This window comes from Myotis nattereri (assembly GCF_964212035.1).
Source record: "Myotis nattereri genome assembly, chromosome: 2".
In the NCBI taxonomy this organism is placed as follows: domain Eukaryota; kingdom Metazoa; phylum Chordata; class Mammalia; order Chiroptera; family Vespertilionidae; genus Myotis; species Myotis nattereri.
This window is the reverse complement of record NC_138076.1, coordinates 127,363,676-127,383,733: the sequence shown is the minus strand read 5'-3', so window position 1 is coordinate 127,383,733 and position 20,058 is coordinate 127,363,676. Positions and strand designations below refer to the sequence as shown.

Sequence of the window (20,058 nt, the reverse complement as noted above, 5' to 3'; positions counted from 1 at the left end):
GTAGCAGGATAACAGATGCTCCCTCCCTGACACCCAATGAGCTGAACCAAAAAGCAGTTAAAACAAAAATATTCGCCAGCTGTAGGGAATGGCTCTAGGGTCAAGCCTTGGGCTGACCTGTAGCAGGGCCACAAACAAGTCCCAGCCTGGAGGGCAGAGCTTTCCTAGCATAATTAAGCCTGACCTTGTAGTCCTCCCTATTTCCTTCCTAAGTAGCTAATTGGCTGTGGGAGGTGCAGCAATTATTGTTGAAACAAGAACATTTGTATACATGTTAATCTACCCTTGTTTCAATCAGACTATAAAATAAAGCATTGACTTGCAGGCTGGTCTTTTGTGTTCTCATCCAGGCACGGGAGCTTCACCCAGCCCCAGCTGTATTCTCTTGTCTGTCTTTTCTTCAATCCTTCACTGCCCCTCCTCAGGTTCACCCTTGGTTGTGCTGGTACAGCACAGCCAGCAGCAACCAACCAACCAAAAAACCCCCACAGCTTTGTGATAGTCCATATACTTTGAAAAGTGGGAGACAGTGAAGGAAACACCCCACCCTGACCCCTCAGAGGCAATACTGGGAAAGGAAAGCAAGGGTTCCTACTAACACAGATCAGTTTGGAAAGAATCTGGCTCAAGAAGTAGACAGCCTCCATAAGTCAGGAATCACCCTTAGCAGAGGCAGGAAGGCAGCCCAGAGCAGGCAATCTCAGTCTCCATGCTGTTACAGAGAGAGACCATAGGAGTGAGTGCTAGCTTGCAAAAGAGAGAGCAGAATGAAGGAACCCCCCCCCCCCGCCCCCACCCAAAGGCAGACGTAATGATCCTAGCACTCCTCTGGCAAAACACTGTGCAGAAAGCGTCAGCCAACATCAAATTATAGCTCAGAGGCGAAAGATAACTGGTCCCCTATAGAGTGAGCAGAGTGTCAAGATATATCAACTTACTATAAGAGAGCAAACAGAAGTTTTGGATGGAGATACTCACATTAAGTATGTACAAGATGAAGATAAGTATCATGACAACTATGGAAATATTGCAACAGAGGAATGAAAGAAAGGAACATGTTTGCAAAAAATAAATATAACCAACCTGGTCTGAGAGGAAACCCAATTCAAGAAAACTCAACCTCACAAGTATTTCATGCTATAGAAGAGTTCAATATCAAATCAATAGAAATAAAAAATCAATGTAGTTCTGATAAAACAGATTCTTTTTAAAATTTTATGTTTGATTGTGGTAAAATATACATAGCATGAAATGTACCATCTTTTCTATTTTTGAATGTACAGTTTGAGTGTTAAGTACATTTACATTGTGTACAACCAGAACTCTTCCTTTTGTAAAACTGAAACTCTGTACTTATTAAAACAATGCCCCGTGTCTCCCTCCCCCAGTCCCTGGCAACCGTCATTCTTCTCTCTATCTCCATGAATTTGACTACTTGAGTACCTCATATGAATGGAATCAGAGAGTATTTGTCCTTTTGTGACTAGCTTATTTCATTTCGCATAATACCCTCAAGGTTCATACATGTTGTAGCACGGGTCAGAATTTTTTGCCTTTTTATGGCTGCACAATATTCTAATGTATAATATACAATGTTTTATTTATCCATTCATTCCTTGACAGACACTTGAGTTGCTTTCACTTCTTGGCTATTGTGAACAATGTTGCTATGAAAATGGATATACAAATAGCTCTTTGAGTCATTGCTTTCAGTTCTTTTAGGTGTATAACCCAGGAGTAGAATTGCTGGATAGTGTGGTAATTTCATTTTTAATTTAACCACCATACATACTGTTTTCCATAGCAGCTGTACTATTTTACATTTCCACCAACAGTGCACAAGGTTCCAGTTTCTCCACATCTTCATAACATCTGTATTTTTAAAATAATTACTTTAATTTTAAAAGTACAGTTGACATACAATATTATATTAGTTTTAGATGTACAACATAGTGATTAGACATTTATACAACTTACAAAGTGATTACCCAAATAAGTCTAGTGCCCATCTGACACCATTCATAGTTATTACAATATTATTGACTGTATTTCCCATGCTGTGCTTTATATCTCAGTGACTGTTTTTGTAACTGACAATTTGTACATCTTAATCCCTTTCCCTTTTATACCCATCTCTCCAACCCCTTTCCCATCTGACAACTATCAAAATGTTCTCTGTATCTATGAGTTTGTTTCTGTTTTGTTTGTTTGTTTATTTTGTTGTTGTTGTTTTTAGATTCCATATATACATTAAATCATATGGTGTTTGTCTTTCTCTGTCTGATTTATTTCACTTAGCATAATATCCTAGAAGTCTATCCATGTTGTTACACCTGACAAGATTTTATTCTTTTTATGGCTAAGTAATATTCCATTGTATATATGTATCACATCTTCTTTATTCATTCATCTATTTTTTTTATTGCTTAAAGTATTACAAAGGGTATAACATATGTCTCCTTTTTCCCCCCGCCCTTGACAATCCCCTGGCCTCCCCTATTCCCCAGTGTCTTATGTCCATTGGTTATGCTTATATGCATGCATATAAGTCCTTCAGTTGATCTCTTACCCCCCTACCTCCTGCCCCCCTCCCCTCCCCGGCCTTCCTGCTGCAGTTTGATAGTCTGTTTGAGGCAGCTCTGCCTCTGTATCTATTTTTGTTCATAAGTTTATAATGGTCTCTATTATCCATGAATGAGTGAGATCATGTGGTATTTTTCCTTCATTGACTGGCTTATTTCACTTAGCATAATGCTCTCCAGTTCCATCCATGCCATTGCAAATGGTAAGAGTTCCTTCTTTTTTACAGCAGCATAGTATTCCATCGTGTAGATGTACCACAGTTTTCTAATCCATTCATCTACTGATGGGCTCTTATGCTGTTTCCAGATCTTAGCTCATTCATCTATTGATGTACACTTAGGTTGCTTCCATATTTTGGCTATTGTAAACAATGCTGCAGTGAACACAGGGATGCATGTGACTTTTTGAATTAGCCTTTGGGCTTCTTTGGATAAATACCCAGAAGTGGAATTGCTGGGTCATGTTTTGTCTCTTGTTATAGCCTTTGTTTTAAAGTTTATTTTGTCTAAGTATTGCTACCCAAGATTTGTTGTTGTTTTCATTTTCATGAAATATCTTCTTCCATCCCTTCACTTTCAGTCTGTGTGTGTCTTTTGATCTGAAGTGAGTCTCTTGTAGACAGCATATGTGAAGGTCTTGTTTTCTTTTTTGTTACATGCTATAACCCTAAATATTTCAAGAAAAATGATCTTAAATATAATAATGTTCATGCAATAAACATTAATATCTCAAAATAAACAATTTTAAATATGATAATGTTACATGCAATAAACATCAATTATTCAAGAAAAATGATCTTACATAAAATAATATTACATGCAATAAACATTAATATTTCAAGAATAAAAGGATTTTCAGTATAATAATATTACCAAAACTGTACTAACATACTATGATATCACAAAAGTTGTAGGAAATTTAAAAAATCTGCAAATATCAGGATTACTTCTATTATATTCTAGAATATTTTTTCCCCTCTGACTCTATTTTTGTCCATCAGTCTATGTTGTTCATTATATTCCACAAATGAGTGAGATCATATGATATTTATCTTTCTCCAGCTGGTTTATTTCACATAGCATGATGCTCTCCAGGTCCATCCATGCTGTTGCGAATATTAAGAGTTCCTTCTTTTTAACTTTGGCATAGTATTTCATTGTATATATGTACCACAGTTTTTCAATCCACTCATCTGCTGCTGGGCACTTAGGCTGTTTCCAAATCTTAGCTATTATAAATTGTGCTGCTATAACCATAGGGGTGCATATATCCTTTCTGATTGGTGTTTCTGTTTTCTTGGAATATATTCCTAGAAGTGGGATTATTGGGTCAAATGGGAGTTCCATTTTCAATTTTTAAGGAAACTCCATACTGTTTTCCACAGTGGTTGCACCAGTCTGCATTTCCACCAGCAATGCACGAGGGTTCCTTTTTCTTCGCATCCTCACCAGCACTTGTCATTTGTTGATTTGTTGATGACAGGCATTCTGACAGGCGTGAGATGGCACTTCACTGTCCTTTTGATTTGCATCTCTTGGATGATTGGTGACTTTGAGCATGTTTTCATATATATATCTTGGCCTTCTTTATGTCCTCTTTTGAAAAGTGTCTATTTAGGTCCTTTGCCCATGTTTTGATTAGATTTTTTATCTTCCTTTTGTTAAGTAGTTTGAGTTCCCTATAAATTTTGGAGATTAAACCCTTATCAGAGATAACATTGGCAAATATGTTCTCCCATGTAGTGGGCTTTCTTGTTGTTTTGTTGATCATTTCTTTTGCTGTGCAGAAGCTTTTTATTTTGATGTAGTCCCATTTGTTTATTTTCTCTTTAGTTTCTATTGCTCTAGGAGGTGTATTGGTAGAGATATGCCTGCTATTTAGCTGCCTATGGATTCTTCTGAGATTTTTATGGTTTCCCATCTTACGTTTAAGACCTTTATCCATTTTGAGTTTATAGTATAAGTTTTTGTGTATAGTATAAGTTGGTGTTCTAGTCTCTCTCTCTCTCTCTCTCTCTCTCTCTCTCTCTCTCTCTCTCTCTCTCTCATTGTATTTGTCCAATTTTCCCAAGACCATTTATTGAAAAGACTGTCTTGACTCCATTGTATGCTCTTGCCTCCTTTGTCAAATATTAATTGAGCATAATGGCTTGGGTCGATTTCTGGGTTCTCTGTTTGATTCCATGGTCTATATGTCTGTTCTAGTGTTAATACCAGGAGGTTTTGAGAACAGTGGCTTTGTAATATAGCTTGATTTCTGGTATTGTGATCCCTCCAACTTTGTTCTTCTTTCTCAGAATTGCTATTGCTAGTCAGGGTCTTTTTTTTATTCCAGATGAATTTTTGGAGAGTTTGTTCTAGGTCTGTGAAATATTTTGTTGGTATCTTAATGGAGATTGCATTGAATCTATAGATTGCTTTGGGTAGTATGGACATTTTAATGATGTTGATTCTACCAATCCATGAACACAGTATATTCTTCCATTTGTTTATGTCTTCCTCTATCTCTTTTTTCAAGGTCCTGTAGTTTTCCAAGTATTGGTCTTTTACCTCCTTAGACCTAGTTTATTCCTAGGTATCTTAATTTTTGTGTTGCAATGGTAAATGGGATTGGTTTTTTTAGTTTCTCTTTCTGTGAGTTCATTATTGGTGTATAAAAAAAGCCATAGATTTCTGGGTGTTAATTTTGTATCCTGCTACATTGCTGAATTCATTTATTAAGTCTCATAGTTTTTCTGATGGAGTCTTTGGGGTTTTCTATGTACAATATCATGTCATCTGCAAATAATAACAATTTTACTTCTTCTTTTCCAATTTGGTTGCCTTTTATTTCTTCTTCTTGTCTGATTTCTATGGCTAGCACTTCTAGTACTATGTTGAACAGGAGTGGTGAAAGTGGGCATCACTGTTTTGTTTCTGTTCTTAGGGAAAATGGTTTTAGTTTTTGCCCATTGAATATGATGTTGGCTGAAGTTTGTCATATATGGCCTTTATCATGTTGAGATATGCTCCCTCTATTCCAACTTTGCTGAGAGTTTTTATCAAAAATGGGTGTTGGATTTTGTTGAATGCTTTTTCTGCGTCTATTGATATGATCATATGATTTTTGTCTTTCCTTTTGTTTATGTGATGTATCACGTTTAGTGATTTGAGAATATTGTACCAGCCTTGCATCCCTGGAATAAAGCCCACTTGATCATGGTGTATGATCTTTTTAATATATTGCCAGATGCGCCTTGCTAATATTTTGTTGAGGATTTTAGCATCTATGTTCATCAGGGATATTGGCTTGTAATTCTCTTTCTTTGTAGTGTCTTTATCTGGTTTTGGAATTAGGATAATGTTGGCTTCATAAAAAGAGTTTGGAAGTGTTCCTTTCTCTTAAATTTTCTGAAATAGTTTGAGGAGTATAGGTGTTAGTTCTCCTTTGAATGTTTGGAAAAACTCCCCTGTGAAGCTGTCCAGACCTGGGCTTTTGTTTGGTGGAAGTTTGTTGTTGTTTTTTTTAATTTTTATTACTGCTTCTATTTCATCAATTGTTATTGGGCTATTCAGGTTTTTTTATTCTTCCTGATTCCATTTTGGGAGATTGTATTTTTCTAGGAATTTATCTATTTCATCCACATTGTCCAGCTTGTTGGCATAAAGTTTTTCATAGTATTTTCTTATAACGCTTTGTATTTCTGTGGTGTCCATGGTTACTTCTCCATTTTCTTTTCTAATTTTATTTATTTGGGTCCTCTCTCTTTGTTTCTTGATGAGTCTTGCTAATGGTCTATCAATTTTGTTTATCCTTTCAAAGAACCAGTTCTTGGCTTCACTGACTTTTTTGTATTTTTTTTAGTCTCTATGTTATTTATTTCTGCTCTGATCTTTATTTCCTTCCTACTTACTCTAGTATTTTCTTGTTGTTCTCTTTCTAGTTCTTTAAGTTGTAGGGTTAGTGTATTGCTGACTTTTTTTTTTTTTTTTGAAGTATGCCTGTAGTGCTATGAACTTCCCTCTCAGGACTGCTTTTGCTGTGTCCCAGAGATTTTGGGTTGTTGTGTGTTCATTTTCATTTGTTTCCAGGAAGTTTTTGATTTCTTTCCTGATCTTGTTGGTAACCCATTCATTGTTTAATAACATGCTATTTAGCCTCTATGTGTTTGAATGTTTTGGGGTGTTTTTACTATAGTTGATTTCTAATTTCATTCCACTGTGATCTGAGAAGATACTTCCTATGATTTCAATCTTCTCGAACTTGAAGAGACTTGTTTTGTGTGTTAACATGTCATCTATCGTTGTGAATGATCCATGTGCACATGAGAAGAATGTATGTTCTGCAACTTTGGGGTAAAATTTTTTGTAAATGTCTATTAAATCCATCTGTTCCAGTGTGTCCTTTAGAGTCTCTGTTTCCTTGTTAAGGTTTTGTCTGGAAGTTCTGTCCAGGGAAATCAGAAGGGTGTTAAAGTCCCCTATTATGACTGTATTGTTGTCAATCTCTCCATTAAAGTCCTTTAGAAGTTTCTTTATATATATGGTGCACCTATATTGGGTGCATTAATTTTTAACCAGGATTATAACCTCTTGTTGGATCAATCACTTTAGTATTGTGTAGTGACCTCTGTTGTCTCTTGTGATGGCCTTCATTTTAAAGTCTATTTTGTTGGCTATAAATATTGCTACTCCAGCTTTTTTTTCTTTCCCATTTGCATGGAAAACTTTTTTCTATCCCTTCACTTTCATCCAGTGTGTGTCTTTGTTTTGAGGTAGGTCTCTTGTAGACCGCATATAGTTGAGTCATGTTTTTGTATTCATTCAGCTACCCTACACCTTTTGATTGGAGCATTTAATCCATTTACATTTCAGGTTATTATTGAGAGGTATTTATTTATAGCCATTTTAATTTTGTATGGCTAGGTTTCTCTAGGTTTCGCTGTATGACTAGGTTTCTTCTCAGCAACCTCTTACAGCAATCCCTTTAGCATTTTTTGTAATGCTGGCTTGGTGGTGATGAACTCCATTAGCTTTTTTTTTTTTTTTTTGTCTGGGAAGATTTTTATTTGACCATCTATTTTGAATGATAACATTGCTGGATATAGTAATCTTGGTTTCAGATGCTTGCTTTCTATTACCTGTGTACTTCATGCCATTCCCTTCTGCCCTGTAGAGTTTCTGATGGGAAATCAGATGTCAGCCTTATGGGAACTGCTTTGTAGGTAACAGTTTTCTTTTCTCTTGCTTTCTTTAAGGTTCTCTCTTTGTGTTTAACTTTTGGCATTTTAATTATGATGTGTCTGGCGTGGGTCTGCTTGGGTTCTTCTTGTTTGGGGTTCTCTGTGCCTCCTGAGCTTGTGTGACTTTTTCCTTTACCAGGTTAGGGAAGTTTCTCTACCATTATTTCTTCAAACACTTTCTCTATTCCATTCTCCCTTTCTGCATCTTCTGGCATACCTGCTATTCTAATATTGTTACATTTCACAGTGTCCCAAAGATCCCTTAAGCTGTCCTCCTGTTTTTTAATTCTTTTTTCTTTATTTTTTTTTAAATTAAATCTTTATTTTTCAGATTATTACATTTGTTCCTCTTTTTTTCCCCCGATAACTCCCCTCCTCCCAGTTCCCGCCCCACCCTCCGCCCTCACTCCGCACCCACTGTCCTCATCCATAGGTGCACGATTTTTGTCCAGTCTCTTCTTGCATCCCCCACACCCTTTTCCCCCCCAAGAATAGTCAGTCCATTCCCTTTCTATGTCCCTGATTCTATTATAATCACCAGTTCATTCTGTTCATCAGATTATTTATTCCCTTGATTCTTAGATTCACTTGTTGATAGATGCATATTTGTTGTTCATAGTTTGTATCTTTACCTTTTTCTTCCTCTTCCTCTTCTTAAAGGATACCTTTCAGCATTTCATATAATCCTGGTTTGGTGGTGATGAACTCCTTTAGCTTTTCCTTATCTGTGAAGCTCTTTATCTGACCTTCAGTTCTGAATGATAGCTTTGCTGGGTAAAGTAATCTTGGTTGTAGGTTCTTGGTATTCATCACTTTGAATATTTCTTGCCACTCCCTTCTGGCCTGCAAAGTTTCTGTTGAGAAATCAGCTGACAGTCGTATGGGTATTCCCTTGTAGGTAACTGTGTTTCTTTCTCTTGCTGCTTTTAAGATTCTCTCTTTGTCTTTTGCTCTTGGCATTTTAATGATGATGTGTCTTGGTGTGGTCCTCTTTGGATTCCTTTTGTTTGGGGTTCTCTGCACTTCTTGGACCTGTAAGTCTATTTCTTTCACCAGATGGGGAAGTTTTCTGTCATTATTTCTTCAAATAGGTTTTCAATATCTTGCTCTCTCTCATCTTCTGGCACCCCTATAATTCTGATGTTGGTACGCTTGAAGCTGTCCCAGAGGCTCCTTACACTATCTTCATATTTTCGGATTCTTTTTTCATTTTGCTTTTCCGGTTGGGTGTTTTTTGCTTCTTCGCATTTCGAATCTTTGACTTGATTCTTGCACTCCTCTGGTCTGTTGTTGGGAGTCTGTATAATATTCTTTATTTCAGTCAGTGTATGCTTAATTTCTAGTTGGTTCTTTATCACAACATCGAGGGTCTCATTAGATTTCTTGAGGATCTCACTACATTTATCAGCAGTTTCTAGAAAATTATTGAAAGACTTTAAAAGTGTGGTTTTGAGCTCTATATCTTCCATTGCTGACATTTGCATCCTGTTTCTTTGTCTCCGCATTTTTTTATGTTTTCTTGGTTCACCCCCTAGTGGTCTTTGTGCGCAGTCTTGTTGTAGTTAAGCCTTGATTGTTGTAGGTAATACTAGGGGGGATTTGACCACCAGGCCAAGTGGCTGTGAGAATCAGCTGTGTCTGCAGTGAGAGAACTTCTGTTCTCTAGGGAGGTGCTAATCTGGCCTTTGCCTGAGGCTATCTGGCAAATGCCTCTGTGCAGGGCTTGGGCGGGGCAGGTCCCAGGAGATCTACAGGGTGGGCGGAGCAAGCAGTTATGGCTGCTCTCAGTCCTGTCCCCAGGGGTTCTGCCTCTCAGAGTCCCAGCAACTGCTGCAAACCTCGGAGAGAAAGCTGCCTTTGAGTTCCGACCGAAGCCAGACAATCCCGCTTCTCCTGTTTGTGTCTGGGTCCCTAGAGACTCGCCTGAATCTGGAGCTCAGAGTCTGAGACTCCCTCCCGATTGAAACAGACAACCGTGCCCTCAGCCGCCAGCCTGTTCCACATGCACTCCGCACCTTAGTATTTGACTTCAGCACTGCGCCTCCTCTGAGTCTCGGTATGCTATTCTCTTCCCTCCTAGTTGTAGAACTTCCACTCAGCCAGCCTTCCTGTAGTTCTGGATGATGTTCATTCCGTCTTTTAGTTGTATTTTTGAAGTGGTTGTTCAAGGCAGCAAACTCCAGCATTAACCTATGTCGCCATCTTGTTTTTTTTTCTCTTTTTTCTTTTTGGTTCTTTTATTGAGTGATATTTTCAACTCTGTCTTCTAATTCACTGATTCAATCCTCAGCTTCCCCTAATCTGCTGTGTATTCCTTCCAATGTGTTCTTTATTTGTGTGATGTCATTCTGTATCTCAGACCTTTCTTTTTTTTTAGTTACTATATCTTTTTTCATACTGTTGAGCATTTTTATCATCATTACTCTGAACTCTGTTTCAGATAAATTTCTTATCTCTGCTTCATTTATCTCTTCTGGAGAATTCTCCAGTCCTTTCATTTGGGGGTTGTTTCTTTGTTTCTTCATTTTTGTTGTCTGTTTAAGTTTGTAACTGTGTATAAGGTAGATCCTCTATACCTCTCAATCTCTAGTGCAGGAAAGTGTTAAAGGCTGTTTCTAACTAATTGGATCAGGAAAAGATTCAAACCTCCAGAGACTGCCTCTGTCTACAGAATAATAAGATTCTGACTTGAATTGCCCCTAGGCAATCATTCTCAGGTGTAGTGAGAGTTTTATCAACAGGGTGGGGCAGTTGCTTCTGCCTGGAGGATAACTGTTATTTTTAATCTCTGAAGTAGCCTCAGGGCAAGGTGTTTTCCAATAGGGTTTATCAACTGTGTTCCCCCCAGGCAAGACAGATGTTTATGTGAGGGAATGACTCAGCCCAGGAAACTTGGGGTGTCTGCTTTCAGAGCTCTATCCCCTTAGTCCCCAGTTCTGGGTTCTGTTCTCACAGCTCCAGTCCACTTCACCCTCCCTTTGCCAGAGCAAAAGGTGGGTGGCTTCACAGGGAATTTTTGTGTGTTGTCCTTCAAAAGGGTGCCTGAACTTTCAGCTGCCACTCCCTGGCAGACAGCCCCCCACTGCTTTTTACAGCTAGATGTTATGTGGGTACCCTCCTTAGTTTGAGGAGCCCAACTTGGGGATTATATCCCTGAGTTCTCAGTTGCATACTCCCTCCCCCCCCGCCCTCCTCCCCCCCCCCCCCCCCCGCCAACACACACATACACAGCTGAGATATCTCTCTGGGACTTCAGTTGCTGCCTGTGGGCACCTGGCAAGCCCTTTGGTGCCTCCACCTCTCCTACTAGTCTCTATGCAGTCTCCACTTTCAGTCCTTGGGTATCAGAATTCTCTCCTGTGAATTTTCCATTGATTATTCAGGAGTCTTTCCATATTTCCATTGTAATTCCAGCTTGTTTCTGGAAGCATGTCCGTGCAGCATCCACTTACTCTGCCACCATTTTTCAGGGTCTGGTTTTCTTATACATTCAGCCACCATATGTCTTTTGATTGAAGCAGTTAGTCCATTTACATGTAAAGTGATTGTTGATAGATGTGTAGTTACTACCATTTTATTATTCATAGCTTTGATCTGTCTCTTCTTCTTAAGGAAATTCCTTTAACATTCCTATAATACTAGTTTGGTGGTGATGAATTTGTTTAGCTTTTCCTTGTCTGGGAAGCTCTTTATCAATCCTTCAGTTCTAAATGATTACTTGGCTGGATAGAGTTATCTTGGTTGTGGGTCCTTGATTTTTATCAATTAAATATTTCATGCCAATCCCTTCTGACCAGGTAAGTTTCTATTGAGAAATCAGTGAATAGTCTGTGGGAGCTCCCTTGTAGGTAAATAACTGCTTTTTTCTTGCTGCTTTTAAGATTCTCTCTTTGTCTTTAACTCTTGGCATTTTAATTACGGTGTGTCTTGGTATGGGCCTCTTAGGGTTCCTCTTGTTTGGAATACTCTGTGCTTCCTGGGCTTGTATATGTATTTCCGTTGCCAGGTTAGGGGAGTTTTCTGTCATTAGTTTTTTTATAAAATATTATTTTATTTATTTATTTAGTTAGTTAGGTTAGTGATTTTTAGAAAGCGAGAGAAAGGGAGAGGGAGAGAGTGAGAGAAACATTGATGTGAGACACAACATCAGTCAGCTGCCTCCTGCATGCCCCCTACCAGGGATTGAGCCTGCAACCCAGACGTGTGCCCTTGACTGAGAATCAAACTGGCAACCTTTTGGTGCACAGGATGATGCCCAACCAACTGACTCATGCTGGCCAAGGCTTAAATTTTATATTTAATTAAAGTTTATATTCAATATTATTTTATATTTGTTTCAGGTGTGCAACATAGTGGTTAGACAATCACATACTTTACAAAATGGTCCCCCTACACTGTCATTATTTCTTTATATGAGTTTTCAATCTCTTGATCTCTTTCTCTTCTTCTTCTGGTATCTCTATGAAGCAAATGTTGGTACACTTAATGTCCCAGTAATCCCTTAAACCATCCTCATTTTAAAAAATGTTTTTTCTTTTTTCTGTCCTGTTTGGTTGTTTTCTGTTACCTTGTCTTCCAAATTGCTGATTCAGTCCTCTGCTTCATTTACTCTACTATTGATTTCTTGTATAGTTTTCCTTATTTCAGTTATTGTATTCTTAATTTCTGTTTGGCTATTTTATATGTTTTCCATTTCCATTTTTATGTTTTCTATATCTTTGTTAAAGTTCTCACTGAGTACATCTTCTCTTCCCCTACATTTTTTTTTAACACCTTTACAACCAGTGTTTTGAACTCTGAATCTGATCAATTGCTTGTATCCATTTTCTTTAGTTCTTTTTCTGAAGTTTTGTCCTGTTCTTTTATTTGGGACATGTTTCTTTGTCTACTTATTTTGACTGATTCTTTGTGTTTGTTTTTTCTGTATTAGGTGGTTCTGCTCTGTCTTCCATCTTGGTAGATTGATCTTACGTAGTAGATGTCCTTTGGAGCCCAGTAGCACAGTCTTCCTGGTCACCTCAGTCAGGTGCTTCAAGGGTGTCCTTGTGTGGGTTGTGTGTGGCCTCCTGTTGTAGTTGAGTCTTGAGTGCTGTTGGTACATCAGTGAAAGTACTTGATCCTCAGACTGACTTGCTGTGAGGGATGACTGTGACTACATCAGATGAGCTGTTGTGCGGCGGCTAACCCCATGGAGCCTGATTCATTTTAGCAGGACTCTGGTACCTGTTGAGTCCACTCTTTGGGTTGGTCATTTGTAGAGCTAACTGGGTAGTATTCTGGGATGGTCTGAAGCCAGCCACCGGGTATGTTGGTTATGGGCCTCTTAGGAGGGGCTCTGGTGCAGGCCACTTCAGCCACTGCCTGTGCCTAGCCTGGGGCTACCTAGCTTGGCCACACTGAGGCCAGACACTGCTTGTTTGGGATTTTTGAACCTTTGAAAAATTTTAGAAAAGTTCATAGCTTAAGCTGAGACTGGCCATTTGTATGGAAAAGCTACTTAAAGCAGATTGGACAGGCCCGAGAGTTGGGTAGGACAGGGTCTCAGGGAATCACCAGGACAGGGAAAATGGTATTAGCCATATTGGTAGAGATTCAGACCTGTTTCTCACCTGTGTCTACAGACTGTGTTGTGGGAGGGCTCAACACAGGAACAATGGCCTCTGCCAGCATTTCTGTCTGGGAGAAAGCTGCCTCTCCAGCCCTCGCCCTGACGCTGGACAAGTCTGTTTCTCCCAAAGCCAGATTAGTCAGTTCCTCTCCTATGTTCCTGGTGCCTTTTGAGCTACTGTCTCAATGCTGGAGCTCAGAGCTAGTAAGTCCATGAATGGGCCCTTTAAGAGGAATGCCTGGTACTCCATACGCCCTCTATCTCACTCAGCTGCAATCCTTGCTGGTTTTCACAGCCAGAAGTTATGAGGACTTCTCTTCCCAGCACTAGAACCCTGGGCTGGGGAGCCTTGTGTGGGGTTGGGATCCCCTAATTATTTATGGGGAGATCTTCACAGCCAGGTTATCCCTCCTGTTTCTTAACCACCACTCCATGGTTGTGGGATCAGCTCGTTTTGTATCTCCACCCCTCCTACTAGCCTCAACATGGCTTATTTTTATCCTTAGTTATAGGACTTCTGTTCACCTAGTCTTTGGCTTGTTGCCAAGAATGATTGTTCTGTAATTTAGTTGTAATTTTGATGTGGTTGTGGTAGGGAGCCAGCCCAGCATTTACCAACTCTGCCATCTTCTTTTTGATAGTAGCCATTCAATGAGTGTGAGGTGAAATGGGATTTGTAAAAGATTGATTGAAGAGCCAGAAAAGAAATTGAGGACAAAACACAATACAAGATTTGAGCCATAAAACAAACAAACACACACAGTATAGAATCAAATGAGTGGCCTGGGGAAAGGCAGGAGCTCATCACAGGGAGTGAAAGCAGTAAGAGGGAAAATGATAGCCCTCTTGTGGAGGATAGGCAAAGCCATACACCATATGAAGCAGAAAAATAATGCAAAGATATGATAAGAATTCCCTGGCTAGTGTGATTCAGCAGCTAGAGCATCACTCTATGCACTGAAGGGTAGTGTGTTCAATTCCCAGTCAAGGGCACATACCTCTGTTGCAGGTTCCATCCCAGGCCCTGGTCGGGTGCATTTGGGAGGCAACCAATCAATGTGTCTCTCTCACATCAATGTTTCTCTCTTTCTCTCGCCCCTCCCTCCCTTCCACCATCACTAAAAATTAATGGGAAAAATATCTTCAAGTGAGGATTAACAACAACAAAAAAAGATATAACAAGAAGATTTTTCTGAAAGGAAGAACTAAATCTTTGGTCACATGGTCATGCCACATGTGCGAAAAGGAGAAAGAAGATGACCAAGTTATGCCCTAATCTAAAGCTTCAGTACTGTAAACTTCAGACAGAAAAAGCAAGTTTATAAAATGGGGATATCAAGTTGGTTTCAGAATTCTCCACCCCAATGTTCTCTACCATGAAATATGAGCAGGATCTACAAACTTATAAGAAGAATAAAATTATTAAAATTCCATAAAATTGTATTAATAATTTGAAAGAATAATATTAAAATAATATAATATGAACATTTTAAATAAATATAAGTTACTATTTGGCAGTGAAGGAATAAGCAGACTGTCTTGATTTGAAAGAACTAAAGGAAGATAGTAACCATGAGCATTTCCTCAGAAAAATCGCCTGATAATGAATTTGACCCAAAGATTTAAATCAAAAGAACAAACTCAGGAATAAAAATTCCATGGTTATAAAACAGTAACAAAAAAACCATGTGTGACCATTCAAGCCATTATAATGTAGTTTTAAGACTAAACAACTGGGTAAGGGAGTATTATGCTTACAGAAGCATGTAAATGTTATGCACCTGGCAAAATTAAATGAGGTAAGCAACAAAAATCAAGAAGTGTGAAGAAAGGGAGAGGAAATATAAAGTACTCATTATAGAGAATTAATGTTAAAATATGCAATATATCTCTTAAATTTTCATAAACTTTTCTCAGCATTGATTCGTGTGTGTGTGTGTGTGTGTGTGTGTGTGTGTGTGGTTTGCATGTGTTTTAAGTATTTTAACTGCAGGTCAGAAAGCCATTTAGTTTCTCTTTTCTTCTTCTTCTGTTATATTAAAAAATTTAAATAACTCTTAGAAAAATAGCTGTTAGATTATTCTAACAGTATATGTCAAAATTATGTTCAACAACTGTGAATACAATGGTGGGATATTGGATGATTTGTTTTCTTCTTTGTACTTTTTTGAGTTGCTTGAATTTTTTAATGAGCCCATATTTTTTATAAAAGTCATAAAATTAATACTGTTAATATAAAATACTGGTCAGTGTTCTAATTGCTACTTAGTCATTTTTTAAAAAATTATAATCTTGATAAACACCAGAAAGAGCCCTTGACAATAATTTTACAACTCATGCCAAAGGCAGGTGAGTGGAAAACATTATCTATTCTAATAAGATACCTTTTGTCTTCTTATCTATAATAATAAAAACGTAATATGCTAATTAGACCGGACAACCTTCCAGACAAAGCCAGGGCTATGAGGGCTGAGGCAAGCCGCCGCGGCTGCGAGGGCCAAGCCCCTTGCACAAATTTCGTGCATCGGGCCTCTAGGTGACTTCATAAATCAAAACAGTGAGCTGGTGAATGTGAAGTGGGATTGACCTGTGATGCTGGTGACAGAAAATGCAGTACAGTGTGCTATTGTGCAGATGTCTGAGCCAGGAATGTGGAGACCCCACTTCTAGTCCTGGCCTAACGAGTAGCCAGCACCATAATTGAGGATGTTTGGAGTCCTCAATCTCTGCACTTTGCTACAGTGAACTTCATTCACTTTTTTTGAATGCACCATGTTCTCCTGCCTCAGGGCTTTTTCACAATGCAGTATTTTTTTTTTTTTGCACAGAGTGCATCATACACACCTTTCCTTTCCCTTCACTGGTGATGTTCAAGTTTGCCAGCAGAGGGTAGCTGTTCTATTTGGCAGGTTACCCTCCAGCACTAGCCAGTCCTGCAGGCCGCAGTGTCACCCCTGTGCCCACTGGCCAGTGCTAGAGGGAACTGGGGCCCCTGCAGGCACCCTCCCATTCCTCCAGAACCCTCTTTTTAGCCTCTCCGGTGAGAGAGATGGAAGTGAAAACAGCATGTTCACAAAGCAGTGTGTGCGATGTAATTCTAAATGTATGTTTTACATAGAGGACTGAAAGGAAATAGATCAAATCAATTGGTTTCTCTGGTGAGATTTCTAGTTATTTTTATTTTCTTGTTTTCAAATTTTCTGTAATAAATGCTGAATTTTCATAGATGCTGAATGGTATTTCTCAAGCCCCTATCTATGGCTTTGTACTGAGCACCCCCCAAGAAGACTAGGAAAAATCGGTCCCTGATATTTGGAAATGTACATCATTCTCCCCATGTTTTCCATTCTTGCCCCCCACCCCCACCCCCGACCCCATGATGTTTTTGCTTGCTCTTTTCACGTTGGTGTCTTTCTCCTCCCCAGGTAACCAGGTAACTGGAATCCCTGCACACATCCTCAACAGCTCCCCATCAGACCGGCAGATTAACCAGCTGGCCCAGAGGCTGGGCCCTGAGTGGGAGCCCATGGTGCTGTCTCTGGGACTGTCCCAGACAGATATCTACCGCTGCAAGGCCAACCACCCCCACAACGTGCAGTCACAGATGGTGGAGGCCTTCGTCCGCTGGAGGCAGCGCTACGGGAAGCAGGCCACCTTCCAGAGCTTGCAAAGGGGCCTCCAGGCCGTGGAGGGGGACCTCTCAGTACTCCAGCACATGCTGGAATGATGGTGCCTCCATCAGCCCTCTGGGAAGTGTGTCCCCAAGTCACATGTGCCTTGGGCAGGTAGTATTTTTTTTTTTTTTTTGGTGTGTGTGTATGTGATTTCTTCTTAATGATCCTTAGATGAAAGGAGAAAATGAGATTTCCATTTGACATTACCTAAAAGGCTGGATTGCTCAGATCTTCAGATCTCCCACACTGGCTTGACAATTCATTGTTTTCAATTGCTCAAAGACTGCATTGTCTTCATTGTTCAGGTTTTAATTCTGTGGTTACCTTTTAATAGACTGGCAAAACATAGTGGCTCCAAAGCTATGCTGTGTTATCACATTACACGCAGGTGTCCTATCCATAGATCATCCGCTTTTGCGTTGCCTGGGAACGGAACTGTGGACTTTGCTGTTTATAATGATGATGATAATAAGAAGTGAATTACTATATACAATGTGGCCCTTTCATGAGAAAGTGTTGCTTGTTTTTCTTCATTCTTGTATTGCGTAGGTTAAGAGTGTAAATTTATAGAAGTTGTTTCTCTGGAACAGAATTGATAGCAACAAGAACATGGCTACTTTCTTCAGTCAAGATAAATAGCTCTGGCAGGGTGTCTGCATTAAATTTAAGACACTAAAGCCTTCTGCAAAGACCAGTTCAAGTACCAGCATGTATTCCTGAGCCCTTCATCTCTAAAAGATTGCTTAAGAAAATCCTGCACCATTTATTTAAAGGATTTATTCCGGGAACAGAAGGAGGTGTACTCTTTCCATCGAAGCCCTGATGATTGAAGTGTTATGCTCTTAAGGAGTATGATTTAGACTTCTGTCCTTTTACTAAAAACACATGTTATTTGCCAAATGCTTTACTGTTTCAAGGCTTTTCATATATGGGATCCCATTTGGACCTCACGAAGATCCTCTGAAGTAGCTGGCCAAGAGGGGTGAGACGCCCCCTGCAGGGAGATTAAGCGATTAGCCTGCTGAATGAGCTAGAATGTGTGCTTTGGAGCGCTGTTCCCATGTGTCCTTCGCAACGGCTCAGGCGGCTTCTCCTCTCTCACACATGCTCATTGAAGAAACTCTGAGTCCTGCTCTCTGCCTGCTGGCAGCATCGCCCTGGAGAAGTTACTTCACTTCTCTAAGCCTCTCAGTTTCCTCGTTTGTAAAATGAGGAAATGATTGTTCCCACCTCCAAGATGTTTGGGATGATAAAAGGAATAGTGCTGCCTGGTCCATAGTCACCTCTTGGGAACCTGCTGCTGTGGCTGAACCTGGGAGCAGTTCACAGACAAAGCTGCACAGTGGCTAACACTGGGCACACTGTAGGAAGTGCCACCCTGCTTCTTGCTAAGCTTTAAAATGTGATGTGATTGTATTAACTCTACAATGGGTCCAATCAAGAGAGCGACAGGTGAACATCCCAATTTGTGATCTGAGCTTCTGAATAATCAGAGAATCTATTGCTTAATCCTAATCTAACTCGGGATGTTTCAAAGGGAAAAAATTATACTTTTTATCTCTCTCCATTCTGGGTTCAAAGTGCATAGAGTAGTGGACTTGAGCATGAAGTGGATGCTCAAAATGATGACAGTGGTGTGTTGATAACATCCTTTTGGGTGTCTGGCAACTATATTCCCTTTACTAAAAAAGGTCAGTTATTTCACAGTTCAACAAACAGTTCAGAAGAATGGTCTACTGGTTTCATTAGCGCTAATTTTCCATTTTGTAGCCCAGCCATTAATTCATTATCTTGTAAAATTCTCATACTTTTGGCCCCATCACTGCATCCAGTGATAAGACTGTATTTCTTTGGTATCTTCAATAAACTGCTTGTCATTTTGAACCATGGACTTGTTATGTTGTTGCTGTTTAGCCCCTGAGTTTGCTAACAGAGAGTTGCTTTGGCATTCGCTCACCCCAGATTTATATATGAGAGAATATATCTGGGCTCTTGTGTCTGACTAGATGGCATTTTAGAAGTCGTCAGATGATTAGCTAAGTCATGTTCCTGCCATTTGCAAGGAACTAAGTCTGTCATGTACTAAGACACTCTCTGCTCTGTGAGCAGTGAAAAACAAGTCATGACGAAGTTCCCCAAGGTGGGCTGCCGGGGCCATTAGAGAGCTCTGACTGGCTGCCCTTAATGAGCAGGGTGTCTCCAATGGCACCTGGCAGCCGCACCTGTGTGAGCCTGCTCACATTGTTGCAGAAGATTTGCAGAATGTAAGAACAGAACATCCAGATCACAGCCTCATTTCTACCTCTGGCCTCAAAGAGTGACGCAAATGACATCAGACTACCTCCCAGGGGAATCAGGTAGGCGTGCTGGCAAGGAGTCCATGTGGTTTTGCATGGAAGAAGACTCTACAGTTCCAGAGGTTGCCTACTCCCAATAATATCCTCAATGAGTACAATGGTGTGGCCCAGCATTTGCAGACACTGATTAAAAAAAAAATCTTGCTCCAGTTTGGTTTGATGTATGTGTATGTTTGTACATATTCACATGTGTGTGCATGTATGAATAGGTCCCCAAACTTTTATTTTTTCATTTCCTCTAATTCCTTTTTAAAAAATTGGGTACACTATTACATATGTCCCCTTTTCCCCCCATGCTTTGCTCCCCTCCGCCCTAGGCCTTCAATACATTGTTGTCTGTGTCCATTGATCTATGCATATATGCATGTACTAGTATATTCTTTGGCTAATCTCTGTTAGTCCACCCATCCCCTCCCCTCTGAGATCTGTCAGTCTGTTCCATGCATCCATGCCTATGGTCCTATTTTGTTCGTCAGTTTATTTTGTTCGTCAGTTTATTTTGTTCATTAGTGAGATCATATGGTATTTATTTTTCTCTGACTGGCTTATTTCACTTAGCATCATAATCTCCAAGTCCATACACACTGTCACAAAGGGTAAGAGACCCTTCTTTTT

General features: G+C 39.6%; 1 protein-coding gene across 1 annotated transcript in view; it reads left to right on the top strand.

Annotated features, from left to right (window-relative positions):
• Positions 1-17,139, top strand: part of CRADD (CARD and death domain containing adaptor protein) — a gene marked incomplete at its 3' end in the record, with an annotated part of 197,419 nt that extends 180,280 nt beyond the window's left edge. Inside the window, exon 3 of the mRNA XM_081083738.1 lies at positions 16,838-17,139. Within this exon, the coding sequence (XP_080939864.1) occupies positions 16,838-17,139 (302 nt within the window). The remainder of the gene's footprint in view (positions 1-16,837) is intronic.
• Positions 17,140-20,058: the final 2,919 nt, after the last annotated feature.